The following is a 19,022-nucleotide window of genomic DNA, read 5'->3' on the forward strand; positions in this document are numbered from 1 at the left end:
TATATATAAAAATAAAAAGCACCCAACTTGTGAAACAGCAGAATCACCTCATGCTATCCACAAATTCCCAGATTTTCTGTGGGAAATCATGCTGTTCTATAAACAAGCTCAAAGCAGTTATTGAAACTTCCTATGGGACATTTGACTGTGTTTCTGTGCTTGCACATTCCAACAGGTTTTTCTTTCTCTCTCTTTTTTAACCCTGGCATGGTATTGCTTACCTTTTCAGTGGCATGTCAGAAAGTTTTGACTGGCAGTTCATAAACACTCTTAGGTTCATATTTATCAACTGGTTCAAAACCTAAAGTAATGATAAAAAGACATCCCTTAAAATACTAACTAGGAAAGATGACCATTGGTTTTATAGACAGGACCTCAAGAAAGCATGTTACCTGCTCATTCTCAATCCTCCCTTCTCATTATTTGCTTTACCATACCCACCTTTTAATTGGTGGTTTTAAGAACAGTCACCTGCTCCCTCACATTGCAGGCATTCTTTTTGAGATGCAGAGACTCCTCCTCAAGAACAGAGTCACTGTAAACTGTTAAAATGGTGAAACTAAAAGCTATCTAGACGATATCTAAGCATGATCTTAGTGTGTATTATAGTGTAATTAGTTTTTCCACTAACATATTGTGCAACTCAGACATGCTGTTAGAATGCCATTGGTCATCTCCTGTCCAGGAGGAAGACAAACATTCCAAGATTACAGAACTGAGACAGCGTTTTGAAATTGCCATAAATATTACAACATTGCATACATACCAAAAGTAATGGAGCAAGTCTTTGAGCATCTCTAGTCACAGGATCAACAATAGCCACAACATCAAAGTACGTCTCCCCCTCTTTTGGTCTCAGTTTAACTGCACTAAACAGAAGCAAAACCAATTTTACAGTATCAAACGCATAGATAAACATAGGAAAAAAAAATCTGTCTCATTCTGAAGTCAAATTACTTCTTAAATGCTATGTGCCTTCTGACACTAGATAGAGAAAAGAATATGTATATACATATACATGTATAAAGATAGGCAGACAGATAAAGTTAATTTCTGCAATCTCACTGTGCCCTGAAAACTGTTGGGGACTTTTCTTATTGCTACTTGGATATTTTTTTTTTTTTTTTCAAGCTAAATGCAATGGTAAATAATGGGAACATTAAAAGACAAGGAAAAGCATATCACTCAGCAGAAGCCAGCAATCCTATACCTGTATCGTTCTTCAAAAAAATGATATTCAATCCTTGCCTCTCCTTTTGGCTGAGCAGAAAGAAGAGCATCCACTTTCATTACCAAGTCACTTGCACTGAAAAGAAGAAAAGACAGAAAATAAAAGGTTTACAGACACTCAGAAAATGCATGTACTTATCACATTTCTGCCAGTTAGCAGCAAAAGAGAAGACAGACTGAAATCAGATACACAAACTAATGCTTTTACTACCTCTCTATGCAAGCTCTGAAGAATTAGACATATTTAAGGATTAATCCATCAGTAATTTAAACAGGTTGCAGCCTTATTACCGAGGGTGCCAAAGGGTTTAACTCTATAACAAATGCAGAACAGCTGGTATTTTAGGGGTCAACCATGCTACAGGTACTGCATTCCTGAACTTCACTAATCTCTCTTAGACCTATAAGCCATTCAGATCAAACCCTTCTTTCACAGCAGTCTTCCCATTTTACACTGCAACTCTTAAGAACTAGGAACCAATCCTGTATGTGGAGAAACTTCTGAGAGAGGGGGATCCTATCATTAAAAGAGAATTACTTCTGACAACTTCTTCCTTTTTATTATTCCCATAAATTCAGTCTAGTATTTTAAGAATATATATTAATCTTGAAGATGTAAAACCTCTTGAAAGTTCAATGAAAATTGATTTGTACATCATAGCTTTGCCAAGAAGCAATACTGTAACTTAAAGGTCTGTCAGCTTTTCCTGTATTAAGTAAGTCTCATAGATTTATAGTGACAGCTGTTTAAATTGTTCATACCAAAACCACAAGCCTGGTGAAGCCTGCCAAGTTTTACAGTGTTTTCCAATGCAGAAGATAATTTCAAAAGCTTTTGAAAAATTTTATCAGCATTAAAACCAAAAAACCACTGCTCCGTCCCAAACTAGCCCATGTTCAAACCATACCCTCTTCCTCTACCCTATCACCCTTATTTCTCTTTTGATTCCCAACAGAGCAATGGATGTGAAAGTGTTTGGAATGCTGTTAAAACCTGCCTTCCTAGGATTCAGAACCACACAAGATTTCTGCACAGCAGACCTCGTGCTTAACTTACTTGTTCAGCTTTTAATGGTCAAGCACCATCATGGAAAAATGTGATGCTAAGTATGAGAGAAACTATCTTCTTAGCTATGAGCCCCAACACACAAACACATGCCGATGGACTTCAGTTCTTCTGAACCTGAACATGACCTTCTTTTGATTAGCTCACTTCTAAGCTTTTTTCAATAATTTTCTAGAACTATGAGTTTCATTTTCGTATCTCTACCTCTTTTTCCTACGGTTTCTCTTTAAAAAGTTAAAAGCAGTTTACATGATTCCGTAGTACTGACAGTGAAATATATTACTAAAATAATTTTTATATTGATAGGCCAAGCAGCACTTAACTGAACTGCAAACAGATTCAGAAAGCATACTCCAGTGTCTCATTTTCTTCCCTTCTTTCTGCTTTTAAATCAGTACCAGAGTAATCCTACATATGAGTTATGAAACCCTGACATATTGGAGGTAAATGGTTTAAGGCCGCATGTCAGTTAAGATTTAGCTGGGGGAAAAACCCACAAGAAATATGAAGGCCTTAATATTAATGAAAAGTTAGGCTGCTCTTCCATTCAGAAGAGCAGAAAGGTAATCCAGTGCAGGAAACATTTTCAAGAATAAATGTAATAATGTTCAGCAATTTATACCACTTAGTAACACATCCCACAGCAGCAAACAACTCTTCTCTGCGAACAGACATCTTCTCTGTTAGTAAAGCTATCACCAACCACAGTCAGCTAAACCTTGAATGAAGCTTCATCTAGCTGAACACAGCCATGCATCTAGCCAGCCCTGTAGAATGCATCACCACCTTCATTCTTTATTTTTTCAGTCCACCTGTGTCACTCCCCACCCCCAAGCCAAGAAACCACATCCTGAACAGCTCCGACAGCACAGCAGCCCGTTGCCGCCCATGCTGCTGTCATCCAGGGACTCTCTCACAGTGACTACCAACACATTTACTGTTCCATGTTCAGTCGAACAGTTCTACAGTAAATTCCTACACACTTGGGCACTTTTCCAGTTTCTTGCTGCTTGTCAGTGCAGCTCCAGCCAACACAACTCCTCTAACTTCCTCTATGAGGTAACGGACCAGCCGTGGCAGGTTGCTGCTACATGCAGATACCAAGTCAGGAGTGAGAAACTCTGAACACACTGCCATAGTAGGGGTTGCCAGTACTCTCAGAACTGTCTCCTGAATCTGGGGGATACAGTTCCAGCTCCACACCTCCAGGAGACTATGAACTACAAAAGTCACTAAAGCACTTTAAAGCCAATAAAGATAATTTACATCTTTTTCCTTTCTCACTTGCCCCTCTGAATAGCTGAGCCTTGACCACACGAACACATTCATGTTTGTTTACAGCACCTATTCAGAGTGCACTTGATAAAGCTTTCTCCAGGCTGCAGAAAGTCACATAATCAGAGTTCTACCACTCTTCTGTAAGCCTCTTCACGTTTACTTACAGATCTTCTTCGAATCCCAGCTGCTGAATCTGAGATTTTATTTTCTGTCCTGATGTCTTTAGTATGATATTCTCAAGGAGATGAAAATCATCTTGATTAAACATTTCACCATCCTCTAACGGGCCAATAATCTACAAAAAAAATCAAGATCAGCATTATTAGGTAAAGGCTACACTGAAACAAAATGCAAAGATGTATTAAATAATACTCCAGTCTCGGTGGGTATCAACTGTTTAGGCTGGTATTAATGTCAGTGGCAGCAGAGTTTAACAGATAAATCTAGCTGTTTAGAGCCAAGAGTCCCAGACTGAAGCATAAAATGCATGCTTAAAATTTTCACTGAGTGCTTGGTTTGAAAAAAGTCAGGCATATTAAATTATATATGCAATACTACATCTTGAAGGGGCAACAGACTACCAGGCCAATTCCAGTAGTCCAGCAAGACTCCAGCAAATCTCACTCCTTTAGCCTTTAGAAGCCTAAAGGCTACCTAGGCAATTTTTGCTCTTTTGCTAATGAGAGAAACAGAATACCAGAACTCATTGCTTGAAATTTTTAACCCATTAAAGCATACAGTAACCACTGGAACTTGTGGGTTTTTTTCCTAATTAGGAAGCAGATGACAAAAGAAAAATCAATGCTGTACACAGCCAGGTTTCATTACTTGCAGTCAAATACTATTTTAATGTTATTTGCCTAATCTAAGTGGCAGTCATGAAAAGAGTTGGTGGAAGAGACCAAGGCACCTCAGTTAGGGCCAGATACAGCAGCATTTTGCCCAGTGAAGTAAAGCAGCACAATCTTTCAAAGTTATCATCCCTTTCCACCCCTCAACTCGATTCAGTGCCAACATGAAAGCACCTCTGTTATTGAGAGATCTAAATTTGTACAAAGCATCAACTAACTGCATACAGTACAAAGAAGAGGTCACACAGGTCTGAATAAATCAAACTGGAAGTGGTCCTAAAGTCTGCTGAGACCATGTCTGATCCCTAGATTCTGCTGCTCAAGGTCTGCTTCTTTCCCACGTGTGGAATATCTCGTTTGCTGTCTGCCGATTGATCTCACCCTTCCATTGCTGATCACAGCCCTCTGCCCCTTCTTCAGCTTTAGAACGTCTCTGCAATATATAGCATGGGACAGAATAAAATCCACCTTGGGAGACTCAAAGGCTTCTTTGAAAATACTGATATCCATACCCTGAAAGAAAAGAATATTTGATATTGAAATGGGAAGAAAAGTACACCTCTGCACACTTTTTTTAAATGCACCTTTTTTGTTTCCATTCAAGAACATCTTTATATCTTGCTAAAATTTATCCCCAGGCCCTTCTTCTTTTTGGTCTTAAACCCATTTCTTGCCTGTCACCTTCAAACATTATCCCAGCTTCTGATGGGAAGGGCCACAATCCTAGTAATTGTTGCTACTTAGACCAGTTGTTCCATTCTTCTGTTCTTTAGAAATTTGTGCCTAGCATTTTTAAACCTACTTTGAGAAATCTAATTGTAATTTTTTTCTCAGCTTTTAAAAAATATTATAGTTGTCTCTTAACCCCCCAAGAAACAACTGACTCACTTAAATAGATCCCTCAATCTGCATGCCTTTTGACTTTTCAAACTTACGCAGATTTGATGTGTATGAGGATTTACTTTCTTTTTAGAAAAAAAAAAGCAAACAACAGTAAAACCAACAGTGGTACTCTCCATTGTTACTGCACCTTTTGCATATGAACATACTACACTAAAAAATGCATTAAAAGAACAAGCAAAGTACCCTACCTTCGTAAATGTGAACAAACACACTTACCCCAACAGCAAATTCTAAGATGTCAGCTCCTGCCTCTACTGCCTTTGCAATTTCTTCTTTTGCCATTTTGGTGATGAAGTTCTTGGCATTATTTGATGTTTGTGTCTGTAGAGCTGCCCATATGGCTTTAGCGACAAGTGTATTCTGGCTATTTGGATCTTCACTAGGATTATTAATCATGCTAATTCGAACATTGTTGCTGGATTTCTGTGTTTAACAAAACACGCGTTAGAAAAGTTTTAGATTCAGCTGTGTTTTTAAATGAGAAGAGTAAATCTATTATAATAAACACTATAGCAAAAGTTTTATATTTCTTGACCAGAAAGCCAGATTCCAAATTAGGTAAATAACAGTAAAAGGTTAAAAGGATGAATGAACTAATTTAACATCAAGTGTTAATTTACATGTAGGCACCACTGTGACAGGAATCTTCTAGATAATACTGTGCTACATAAGAGATAGAGGGGGACCATGGACACCACTCAGAGGTCTGGCAAAACAGTGATTTAGGAGTAAGCTATCTATTGTCATGAATCAATTATCTTCCCAGAACAAATGAGACATAGGGGAGCACAATGTTCATGTTCTTCTTCAAACCAAAACACAGACATCTTCACTTTAGAACCATGTGCTTAAAAGAACATATTTTCTTTATTGTATTAGCATAGTGCCAAGAGAGGATTCTCCCCCCTAGTACGAGAAGGTCAGTGATGTTCCAGCCCCTTCAAATAAGATGAGGTCAGGAATGAAGAGACCCTGCAGGGGAACCAATCTCCCCAGGTCATACAACAAGCCACAGCACAGCCTGTGTTTTTCAAGCCTCTACTGACTGCTTTATTAACACTGCTAACCCATTCAAATGAAAATATTACCTACCTGATGCTTAATTGCATCATACAACAATTGCCTCCCTGAAGGTTTATCAAAATCACCAACAATCCAAAAAGTAACCGGTCTAACAAAGGAATCATCTGCAATTTAAAAAAAAAAAGGTGGGAGAAGTTTGGGGGTGAAGGGAAGGAAGGCTTCAGTTTTTCCTCATTTGGAGGAAAAATATGATGCACATGCAAAGATTTCAAAAAAAAGTAAAATTACATAGGAAAGCTCTGAATGAAGCTAAGCTATGAAGTCTGGCAAGACAAGAATGGTAGTTTTGGTATGATATTACGTTTCATTTACCTCATTCAGAAAGCCCACATGGGACAGCATGCGTCAGTATTTCTAAGCTGGTTTTTTTCGCTCTTTGCTATCTTTTTAATTTAGAAATTATAAAGGAACCTATAAATAACTTACAGATTCCAACATACTGCTTTGTACTGAAACTGTTAGTTCACAAATTCAGTTTTGTATAGAGAAAAAAGTGCTGAAGCAAACATGCATTTAAACAGCTTTCTTCATTTCCTGCTGGTTCTAAAGCCAATGTTACAAAGGAACCAGAAAATTCCCAGAACAACAACATAGGAAATGCTAAAGCATGAGTTACCATAGATCTCCTTGGAAGACATTCCTGGTCAAAAAGCAGAAAGGGAAGGGGGAAAGGAGAGAGGCATTAATAATTTGATAGTAATCCCAATGTGTATCAAGAAGCTGCAGCACTGTACTGGGCATAACTGAATCACTAAAAGTTCAAGTCCGTGCTAATTTTATTAGAATAAACTTTGACTTTTTCATCCCCTCAAATAGATTGATGCCTTATTTTCATGCTACAGCACTAATTATACTGTGTATTATCAGTTTTATACCATACCATGAAGGCATCATTTTGAAGACTGACTGCAAAAACTGCCATGCCATTATGACTTGAATGTTAACCTTTTATTATCTTCCCTCTTTAAAAACCAGCATGACAGTGCTATTTCAGTACTGTTGCTGAGCCAAGAACACGTGTAACTCTCCTATTATTTTAGAAAATAAATGTGCTGCAGCATTACTGTAATCAGATACCAGTTATTAAATATCTTAAGTGGCAGAAGAGGCAATGACCCAAAACTGCCAAGCCATGGGATTGCAAATTAACGCACACTTTCAAATGAGCATGTGGGGGTATAGGTTTAATTAATACTCTACAAAGGGAAAAAAAGAAACTTCTTCAGATCTAAGTGGCTGAGCATGAACCAAGGGCAAATATGAGCCAGAAAGAGCAATGGGAACACTGAAGGCAGTGCATGCAGTTGGCAGTGGCAGGAGATTGTACTGGGGAAACTTGTGAGAGTCTACTAAAGACGACAGACAGGAACAAGAGGAATTGGTTCAAATGAAAGCAGCTAATTTATGATAGCTGACTGAAATGGATATAGGAAAGGCCTAATTAAGCTCTGTATTATGTCTGTGCATGCATTTCTTACATTGAGAAGTACAGCTGAGTTTTAACACTAACAGGAGACTTTATGTATAACTGTAATAAAACAATACTATAATTGAAAAAGCAGTACATTCACTGGAACCATAAAAACAGCACAGACCACGTTAGGTGTTGTCTTATATAATGGCCATTAACAATTTTCTTCTGAATCCATGTAACTTTTAGTAACTTGAAATTATGAGTCAGAGACCTAGAACCCCTTTCATGTATTTTTAGTCAGTGTCACTGCAGGATCAGAGCTTACACTGCTGCATTTCTGGTGGTTATTTGCAATACAGCAAGAGTAGGTTGGGTGGGACTTCATGATTCACTGAAGGCTGGGCTGGGTTTAAAGAGGGGAACATTCTTGTTTCATGTAGAATATCATTCATGCATTAAAAAAAAAAAAAAAAAATCTTTCTTCTGAACACTTCAATTGTGCCATTACCCACAGGCCTGAACAAGGCTCAGTAGATGAGTTGAGTACTGTATGTGTGCTTGGAAACACATATAAGATTAGATTTGGTTCATAATCCACTGCAGATGTTACCTTTCTTTGTTAAGTAGGTCATACTGTTTGCGACAGCAGCTGTCTTATCTTTGGACTCCAGTGTGGTAAATCGAGCAAAGTCATCCACATAGAAGTTATCTGAGAAAGAGAAAAAGTACTAGATGTCAAAGCAACTATTCCATGTAAAATTAAACAAAAATCACTATTACTACCAGAACATTAAGAACATATCCCATTTTGTTCCTTGCAATACTGCTTTCTATGTCTCATTTCCACTGTTGATACATAAGCTGAAGAATATATTTTTGTTGGCTCTTGTTATATTTTTGTCTCATAAATTACCTTAATAACTACATTTCATATTTGATATGAAGTCAGTTGAAAGAACTGTTCAAGTCTCACTTAGTTGAAGTTAATTTATGTAAATAATACACATTTAAAAGTGTTACTATTTTTCAAGCAACTCAAAAAATGTAGTTGTACAATTGTTTCTGCAATACTGTCATTATACTGCAGAGTCACTGCATTTGGTGTTAATATATTTCGCCATGAAAAGTTCTGCTAAATCTTAAGTAATTCCAGAGATGACTGTCAATCTCTGCTCAAAAGAAGGTCAGAAATAAGAAACAAGCTGATGCTTTACACATTATATGACTGTTCTTGGCTTTTGCTAGCACTGCTAAATTTCTCAACTTCACAAGTCAGATTCCCCTAAAGGTTTGTATAAAATCAAACCAAACTTCTGTTATGAAAAATCTGTAGACATTAACGTTGCTATTGTACATAACACCTCCCCCAGCACCAGGGCTAGAACATCACTTGGGGTGCTCTTAAAACTTTGCCACAAAAGCTTTCTGTTGGGACAGCAAAAGTCTTTGCCTCAGATACTTCAGGTTTAATGCAATTAAAAGCATCCCTTACTCATTCCTGTCAGATCTAGGTACTCTCTGTCAGACGTTAAGATTCTTGAATTAATTCTTGGAACGACATTAGGCTGGTTCATGATATATTCAACCACGTCTTGGTCATTAGATAATTCACCCTGAAGCAAAGAAGCAATATTAATTATTTGACATGTACTTTTGCCTTAGATAACATCAAAAAAACAACTGAAAACAAAACCAAATCATAACTAAACATCAACAACAAAACCCAAACAATCGAAACAACCAAGAAATGATGCAAGTTAAGTTGTCTTGTGTTTTACATATCGAGGGACTTGAGTCAGTTTTTCCAAATCTTGTTTCTCTCTGAAGTCACAGCTGAACTCAGCACCTACCAGGTACACGGCTCGCTGGAAGATGCTTGTGGTTTCCAGGATTTTGTGCATTGTCACCGTTTCTAGGTCATCGGGATCCAGCTGATCTTTTTGAAAAGGCATTCCATTGAACAGCACAACGGGGAGTGGACCTACACCCGTTTGCTCATAGTAACCTCTCGCTGCCTAAATACAGGGGAAGAAGTAGCTTTACCATGCCAGTCCACTACCATGAGGATTCACAGTATTTCCACACAATATCCACACAAGCCTATTCTAAAGACATAAAGATATCCTTCCAGCTTTTATATGATATAGAGAATATTAATTTTCCGCAGTGCATAAGACACATCCTGTATCATACATCCACACGATGTCCTTGTCTTTCAGAGTTTCAAAGCAAAAAAAGTCACTTCATAATAGAGAAGTGCTAAATATCCCATTAATTCTTATTGTGAATAAATTAATTCCAATGAGCCCTTTCTGGTAATAGCAAAAAAAATGCACTACAGGAAATCTGACTTATCATATGGAAGCAAATGCAATGCAAGCAGTGCTAGTTATAACGTAAGACAGGGTATAGGCATTTTTTATTTTTTAAGAACGTGTTTCTTAAACTTCTGAAAAAACATTTACTTGTGGGGCAGGGAGTTATGTCAAGAGAGAGGTCCCCCTTTCATGTAACCACTGCAAAATGCACCCTGATTACTGACACTGTTATTGACAGAACTTAAACAGGTTCTACTGTTTCAGGACCTTTTAGGGACACAATTATCACAAAACTCAGATCATGTGAAAGAATGCTCAGTGGTTTTTCACTTGTGTCCTCTATATGGAGATAGGCTCTTTCTAAAAGCTTCCCTCCTCATCCACAGGTTTTGCAATGTTTTAAGCCATGGTTGTGCTGAATGGTGTCAGGTACAGCAGTTGCAGCAAGGTCGCTGGAGTGGCCCCTCAACTCTTCTGGAGGAGAGCACTCTGCATGTGTTAGGAGTTTGGGGAGGGGAGGTGGGGGGGGGAGAGATGTTGCTTTTGTTTTGTTTGGGTTTTATTTGGCATCTAGTATGGAAACTGAAGAGGCCTCTCCTGTCATACAAAAATGTCTGTTTGTTATGGGTTTTGATTTCTGCAAAATGCTTTTCCCTTCGCTTTCCCACATTGGAAGAAGGATAGCATGTGTGCATACAAGTCTATTTACGTAACCCTGGCTGCATTTCTTATGTTTACAGATGTAGGCAGTATCATACGTGTTACAGAGCTATTGGAGTCAGTATTTTCATTCTTTCTTTTAAAATATTCAACAAAAATATAAACATCCCTCTATAAAACCTCAAATAAAATCTCCTTCATCTCACATATAAGTGGTCCAATAGTGATTTGCTCTCCCAATTTGCTTCATACAGAAAAGTATCAACCCTAAAAATAGCTTTAAGAAATTATTTGAGGAATATCGTTTAACGCCTTGATACAGGAAAGGCATTTTGAATTCATCATCATTACTTTATCTCACATAGTGTTCAAACACCAATAAAGAAAACACACTAATCCCTTCCAGATATTAAGCCCCTTGGTTTTCTTATGGACCCTTTCATCACCGTAATTTTTTTCAAGCAATTTTAAGCACTACTAAAATCTGCACACCAGAATGAAAGCATGACTTATGAGTTACAAGAAAGTTACCTTGGTTCTGAAATATACATAAAGATTTTAAAATATATATATACATTACAATATATTATGTATATTACGTAAAGCTTTGTGCTGAACAGAAATACCTCTTAAAGTATTACCAAAAGTCACCCAATGTGATAACGAAATAACTACCTGGTTAGTAAGACAATTGGATTGAGAAATTGTATGTAACACTATTTTCAAAATGGTGTTGAAGCAAATAAAGTGAAAAAAGCTCTGTTTCATGAATTCTTACCTTTCTGTTTTGATCATAGGCAGAATCAATCCCCAGAATGCTGTTGACTTCCACATAAGGATACTGTTTCTCAAGAACACTAACCACATGCTCCACTTTCAGCTGATCTCCTGTTTTTACTTTGTTATATATCTGAAAAGGGGATACAAATACAAGTTTACAGCTGCAACTGTAAAGCTTCTGTCCTTACCATAGGTAAGCTGACTTGTCATCTGTATTCCAGTAATTATAAAAAGGCATTAACAGGCAGATTGCAGAACACAGATCCATATTTATTAAGCTGTACTAACAGCTCCTAAACACTTGTAGCTCTTATAATTATACTGCTTTACCTCATAGGCATTCCAGTGAGATTGGAAGGAGGTAAATATCATGTATTTCTTTAAATAATAATTTACACCTTTAATTAGAAAACGTATTTGAGGGGAAAAAAGGCACAAGTAAAGCATATCTAAAGAGCTACCCTTCCCTTCAGATCTCAACACAACAGACCTCACATGCAAAGCAGGTAACTGGTTCCCTCTTGAAGGCACAAGATTTTACTTCAACTTACAAATACATACCCCAAAAATGAGAATTTAAGTCATTGTCTTCAAGTCACTGGCAGTTTAATATTACAGTATGCCCCAGCTTGTTGATTTTACAACAATGTCAAACCACAAGTGAAAATGCATTTACTAGCCACCTATGTTATCCTTTGATGTGGCAAAAGTATGCAGCAGGAACTGTTCAAAACAAATTATAATATTGAAGGGATACAGCAGTTTAGAACTCATTGGCAGAATGAGTAAAGAGGCAGGATCAGAAAAACATGCAGAAGTGTTAAGTATCACATTTAAATCTAGTCTCATTTGTTAAAGTTAGGTCAGAAGCACTTTACAAAGAAATGTGTATTGTATGGCACCAGTACTCAGAGATATTCTGAATACTAAGCAAGTCAAAGAAAAGTTTCTTCCATTATCTACATGTTAGCACATTAACATAATCTTATATACATGGAAAATATTAAAACATTAATTTCCCTTTTAAATGAATACTTACAGACATGACAGTCTGGAAAGCATAATTATTGTCCATTTCTTGTGCCACATAATTGTACGCCCTAAGGAGGGCAACACCAGGATCCTGAAGTCCGTCAACATCCTCCGAGTCATTAACCACAAAAACTAGTCCAATCCTGCAATCAGACAAATCCCCAGATCATGAATCTATTACACTAATAAATAATCAACTGTCAGCTATGATCATCATCTTAGACAAAGGCTTTTTCTGGAGTAGACTGGTGATTTTGAGCAGAGCGGCCAGGAATCAAACTTAGGACATATAATCTCTAATAGTGAGTCCATCAGAATCTTGCTTTTCATCTCTCTTTCATCCAGACTACTTGTTTTCAAGTTTCTTTTGGAATGTTAGAGAAACTGAACCCTGTTTTGCTAATAGCAAAAGTTACAATAAAATAATTTTAAATAAGAAACAGTATTTAGGAAATGCTCTTCCCAACCACCAATCAAACATATCTAACATTTCTATTGTCCTAGCCATGAGAATTTTACAATTGCAGAAGTCACAAAAATAAAACTGATGTAAAAAAGTTCCTGATAAAACATAGCAGTTACCTCAGTGGGATGTGGTTACTGAAGAACATCTCTGCCACATTCAGTAACTCTGCTGTGGTCTCGTGAGTAGGATCTACAATCAGCACCTGCATACAAATTGCAAGTGAAAAGTTTCTACTCCCTTAAGAAGTCAACATATGTTTTTGATTAGATGCACCTTCACTGATGTCTCAGTGCAGAACTCTCATCAGTCCTGTTTTATACACTGCCAGGGAGATGAGGCCCACTAAGTAAGCTTCTTCTGAAGTCTTTAAGTCCATTATCTAAAATACCCAGTCCAAACCACATCTTTAACCAGAAGAGACCAGACTACATACTTTATATCTTTACCTCTGCGTATCCTAGCACACAGGCTTCTGCCTTTGCATGCACACAGATCCACCCATTAAGATGTGCATGGGAGACAGGCAGTTGTCAGCACTGAAGAACACAGCATTGCTCTGTTCAACCCCCTGGAGAGCCGATGCTGCCAAGACGTTCTCAAAGCAAACCCAAACCCAGACAGAACAGGGCCTTCATTCATGCCAAGTGTTGTCTTTTCATTTAATGATTTCAATGTTAAAAGTACTGAGCTCCAGAGAAAAAGATAACACATTAATGCTCCCACAGCTTGAGGTGGTTCAAGTCCCTGTTTGCCACTAATCAGAGTCGTCCTTTTTTCCACAGGACTGCTCTGTCACATGACAAGAGTTACAGAGCAGAATTTACAAACTCCTTATCAGATCTAACTTTAAGTCGTTCACCTAGAGATTAAAATGACACCCAGGATTAAGCTGAGGGCTGTTGATCATCTTTTGAAGTCTTGGTGCAAGAATGCTTTCTAACTGAAGTTGATCCTAACCCTGTCAAAAAGATACTGATTAGCAAATTTGAGGGATTTCATTAACCATCTTCAGGTATTATCACAAAGTTGAAATGCACCAAATTCTCCCTCATCAGATGATAGTTCTTTCTATTGATGAAGCAATTTTTGACATCTAATAGATGCTGGAGAATCATGCTCAGTAATCTCTGAATCTCAACCATAGCTTACTAGGACAAGAACAAAGCCTTTTAGAAAAGCATCCTATCTGAAGATATTTAAGTGACAGGGAATCCAGCATATATGTAGGTAAGTTGAAAAAGCTAATGTCCCTGCTGTTGAATGCACATTTCATTTCTAGTCAGATCAGTACTTACAAAATTATGGAAGTTTTTTCTAATTTGCCTGATGACTCCTGGAAATGTGGGACGCAGCAGTTCTTGAACATTGGAGGGCCAGGAATTATACCGACTGTCAACTTCAAGATTGTTGATCCACTAGGAAAAAATAAAGGCATTTACATGCTTGACAGTCCTGCTCAGTCTGAGACTGTAAAATATTTTAAAATCAGACACTATATTGAGAACCATGTGAATAAAGAGTTAGGCTTTTTAAAAAGAGCTAATTGTATTTACAGCCTTACTTTCCTTTTATTTCTTCGCTGCAGTTTCAGAGCAGATTCCCCTGACAGCTGAAGAATGCACTGCCCAATGGCAAATAAGATATTTCTTATATAAAACCATACGCACTGAAATAGCAGGGCTTCTGATGTCCACAGCATAGTCAGAATCTGACGGCTGGATGTTCAACTTCAGAACATTGTGCAAAGACAGACCCTCAATTCCCAAGCTGTGCAGGCCTTCCATAACACGGGCTTCATTGCGTAGCACATCGATCAAGCTGGAAGGAAAAGAAAAAATGTTGTTGAATTTTAAAGACACAGCAGATAACTTGCTCTTATCCTAAGGGTTAACAGATGAAAAGTATAAACAAGTCTGCACTGTCTATGCATTACTTCATCACCTATTTCTAACTGTCCTAAAAAACTTGAGATAACTTAAACCCATTCAAGTATACCGTATTTCTAGGAAAAACTACATTAAATTACCTAAAGCATGATATACGTACGTAATTTCAATTCCACACTATTGAAAGAAATCTTGACAAAGATATAGGGTGGTTTTCAGATGAAAAATCTACAGTGGTTTATCCCCTGAGAATCAGTCTACTATCTTCAGAATAAAACCTGTATGTTGATGGTCTTAGAGACCAAAATCTTGCTAGTCACAGCACAGATCAAAAGAACAGTACAAAGGTGACTTCCCATTCCAATCTTCAAGATTATTCCTGTTTTGACATCGTTTTTTGTTAGAAATGTACTTGCATAAGAGAAGGAACCATGATTTGATTTTTCTAGTATTTAAAAATTAAACCTAGTCTAGATACAGACTTTGTAAAGAAGATTCACAACTCTCTAAATGACTTTATCATCCATGCACAGTCAGGATACAATTTTTCTGAAGAATAAAACAACCCTACCTAAAGATGTCCTGAGTGTCTAAGTCAATAAGTAGCCCGTTGACGAACACGGCAGAATCCCCCGGTTGCAATCCTAATGTTCCTTTGAAATACTGAAAGAAAGTATGCCATTAGAAGTATGCTCTGCACAGAAAAAAATTACTAGAGATCTTAATGTGTCAAATTGTAGATTTTAACTCCATTATTGCATGACAAATTGCACTGCATTACCTCTCAAGTACAGCCTGCTGACTGTGCACACATTCATACCAGAGGAAAAAAAAAACAACTGAAGCTACTTAGTGCATAGTTGCATAAATGAGACTTCCATTTGTTTCCTTCTACATGATTCAGTAGCGCATTGGAAAGTCCCTGAGTAGACTTTTTAAATATACTTGGATTAAATAATTAAAAATGCTCGAGAGAAGTAATTTAACTTTTTTCTTAGCTGACAGCCCACGAAGTAGATGAACAAATAGCATCCAGTTACCCGTCTTAGCTCTTTAATATGCAGCTTTGGGCAGAATGGACTTAAACTGCTGGATATTGTGTGGTGCTCACTAGTGAAACTAACTGCTGTGTTTAAGGTACGAATCTTAAGCCCTGACCTAGTGGCTGTGTCATCAGTGAAAAGTAGACGAGCTGCCATTGCAGTCTGATCTCCCCAAAATTGGGCAGCACAGAAATGGAAAAAGTCTTATCTATATTTTGAAATTTCTTCCAAGTACCTCTAAAGCAGTACCTCATTAGAATGGGTACTTGCCCCTGATCTGAGGCACCATTACAGAGAGCAATTTTGAATGGGGAGAGGTGAATAAAACCTGGTCCTCCTGAAGCAAATTTCCCAACTCTAGCATGAAAAATTCTGTTTAAAAACTGAAAAATGACATTTCTTTCTTTCAATACATTTGTCTTGCAGCACCAGTTACAAAATTCTATTAAGAGGCATGATGAATGGTGAAGGAGAAACATAGTATTTGACATTTAGAAACACTAATATCATGAAGAATGTGAGCAAAGCAAACAGAGGAATAGCAAAGTGCCACATGAAGTACCAAGAACAGGAAAGCAGCATCTAATCAAGAAGAATTTACTTATTTTACTAAATAAAAAGGCTCCCAGAGAAGAGCTGAGGACATGCAGTGTTAAATTGGATCTTTTTGTGAATAATAACATAGAAAACTGTAACTTACTAATAGCAGTAAACTTCACTATCAAATAATATCCACATAAACTGAGTCATGCAAAGAATAGCTATAAAAGGCAGGGTTAGATCTAGCCAGATCTGGATCTAGAAGCCTAGACATACTTTGAATAAAAATGAATCCACAAAATCGTGTGTTTACCTGTGGACCAGTCTGATCTAACACATAACAGAAAAGCCACCAGGTAGCTTTAGCTTGCACTTACATTCTATACTTTGTCCCTTCCAGAACCACACCGGACGACAGTGTCAAACCGCATCCCTTCTTTCCTGATTTTATCGCTATTGAACAACAAGGGATTTCTCTTTCAGAACAGGAATCTCAGGGGACTTGTAAGGAGATGTCAGGTGTCTGTGCATTTACTACTAGACTAACCAAATATCATTGATCAGATTGTAAACAAAGACATAAGTGTGTACTTAACATACTTTGTATTTTTCCTATTAAGACCAAGTGAGACTGAAATATATGAGTAGAACAGCATAGATCATACAGCAAAAGCTGATGTTTGGCTTCATTTTTATCACCATCTTAAACTTTCATTTTGCATTCTCTATGCACACTGCACTACCAAGTGTATTTTAATTGTACAAAATTCCCAACTGGCTATTGTTTTTTTCAGTGCTTTACTAATGCCAAGTATACAACAGAGCTGTTGAAACATTCTTCTGCAAACAGGAGAGCCTACTCAATGACCTTCAGAGGTCCCTTGTAACCTGGGGGGGGTTTTATGATTCTGTTTCAAAGCCTATGTAGACTTACTTGGATAACTGTTAAATTTTATTCCTTTGCCAGTTTCACTCTCAAAGCACCAACACTGGAACCATTTTCTCCACATAGTATGAATCATTCTAAGCCATGGCAGGTTTTGGGTTTATTCTGTGACTCTCTTGTAAACACTGATGAATTCAGATATCTAAACACCATCTCAAATTGGTAATGAGAACTAAACTTCTTCTGCATCCTTAAAACTGTAAGAAGATGCTTAATATGTTTGCTTTTCAAGCAATAGCTTTCTAACAAGCTACATTCCATCCAGCTCAGACATTTTAAAGTAATCTAAAAATATAACTACATTTTGACTCTCATAACTTCCACTAAAAAAGCACGCACTTTTAATATCTAGTTGCTTTTGAGAAGTTAATACAATCAAAACCTAAAATCAGTAACTTGAAGTCAGCTTCTTTTTCATCATTACCCAGGACAAGTAGTGCTACAACATTCGGACTTCACACATCTGCTATACCACTCAAATAAGAACTAGGTGGAGACTGAAAGGCCACGTGGCAGGCACAGTCCTACAACCATCTCTGTACAACTTGAGCTGGCAAGTCATCACTACAAATGTGTAACTCAGAAACTAAGTAATGACTGATGTGACACAAACATCAAAATCCCTACTGCTTCATTTTTAACACAATCTGTCCTGTAGATCAGATTAAGACAGTCTGCATGGAAATCTTAACACCACCTGCATGTGGTGTATGTAGGTAACACACCATGTATGTTTTGTGTAAACATTTTCTCCCAGGGTTAACAACATAGTATTTTCATTGCATTTAAAGTTAATTGTATAAAGATAAATAAAGATCTGGCAGTTACCAGTTTCTGAGTTCATACACCCAACAGAAGGTCACTTCCATATACATTAACAGGTGCTTGCCTAGTAACTGTCAGAACACTTGACTACTGTGAAGCACCATTGTAGGGCAGCTCTGTGAACAAAATCCCATATCACCATTTCCCAACACATTGATCTCACAAGAATTTATGACCAATATTTTCATACTTGAGCAAACAAGCTAAATTACATTTCTAATCCATGTTTGAAACCCACCACTTCTTTACTTTCCAGATGCATACTACAGCAAAGCAGTGTGTGAAAATACCGGGTCATTATTTTGAGCAAAGTGTATAAATAGAATCATTATTTTCAGAGCTTCAATTTATATTAAAACAGAAGTGCAAAAACACTACATTACTTTCTGGAAGCATTACCTTTTGGTTCTCTTCAATTTCTGCTCTGAGTTCCGAAGAAACAACTGTTTTTGTTATGGCTCTACAGAAATAAAAACATCATGCTGTGAATCATCTTTCCGTGTACCTAATGGATAGATACCTACTTAGCCTACTTTTTGTACCTTTTATATATAAGTGTTTGGTCTCCTAGTATAAAAAGCTGCAGTCAGAAGCATTTGCATGTTGTGGTACCATTGAACAGTAAGATGCACTATTTTTTCTTACATAATTCAACAGAACATAAAAATGTTAACCGCATGCCAACTCTCAGTGTCTAATTT

At 37.3% G+C, this 19,022-nt stretch overlaps 1 protein-coding gene across 2 annotated transcripts in view; it reads right to left on the reverse strand.

Annotated features, from left to right (window-relative positions):
• UGGT1 (UDP-glucose glycoprotein glucosyltransferase 1) overlaps window positions 1–19,022 on the reverse strand; it is a 47,795-nt gene that overhangs the window by 15,781 nt on the left and 12,992 nt on the right. Inside the window, exons 12-29 of one of the 2 annotated variants that reach the window (XM_042795677.1) lie at window positions 18,721–18,781; window positions 15,539–15,630; window positions 14,749–14,899; window positions 14,377–14,496; window positions 13,198–13,283; window positions 12,623–12,758; window positions 11,582–11,713; window positions 9,676–9,840; window positions 9,318–9,438; window positions 8,436–8,534; window positions 7,028–7,051; window positions 6,421–6,515; window positions 5,545–5,751; window positions 4,807–4,938; window positions 3,739–3,869; window positions 1,211–1,306; window positions 767–869; window positions 222–301 (exon numbers count right to left, since the gene is read on the reverse strand). In XM_042795677.1, coding sequence (XP_042651611.1) covers window positions 222–301; window positions 767–869; window positions 1,211–1,306; window positions 3,739–3,869; window positions 4,807–4,938; window positions 5,545–5,751; window positions 6,421–6,515; window positions 7,028–7,051; window positions 8,436–8,534; window positions 9,318–9,438; window positions 9,676–9,840; window positions 11,582–11,713; window positions 12,623–12,758; window positions 13,198–13,283; window positions 14,377–14,496; window positions 14,749–14,899; window positions 15,539–15,630; window positions 18,721–18,781 — 2,031 coding nt within the window. The remainder of the gene's footprint in view (window positions 1–221; window positions 302–766; window positions 870–1,210; window positions 1,307–3,738; window positions 3,870–4,806; window positions 4,939–5,544; window positions 5,752–6,420; window positions 6,516–7,027; window positions 7,052–8,435; window positions 8,535–9,317; window positions 9,439–9,675; window positions 9,841–11,581; window positions 11,714–12,622; window positions 12,759–13,197; window positions 13,284–14,376; window positions 14,497–14,748; window positions 14,900–15,538; window positions 15,631–18,720; window positions 18,782–19,022) is intronic. The other variant, XM_042795683.1, reaches the window with a different exon arrangement.

This window comes from Tyto alba, unplaced genomic scaffold (assembly GCF_018691265.1).
Source record: "Tyto alba isolate M040663 unplaced genomic scaffold, T.alba_DEE_v4.0 Super-Scaffold_10, whole genome shotgun sequence".
Classification (NCBI taxonomy): domain Eukaryota; kingdom Metazoa; phylum Chordata; class Aves; order Strigiformes; family Tytonidae; genus Tyto; species Tyto alba.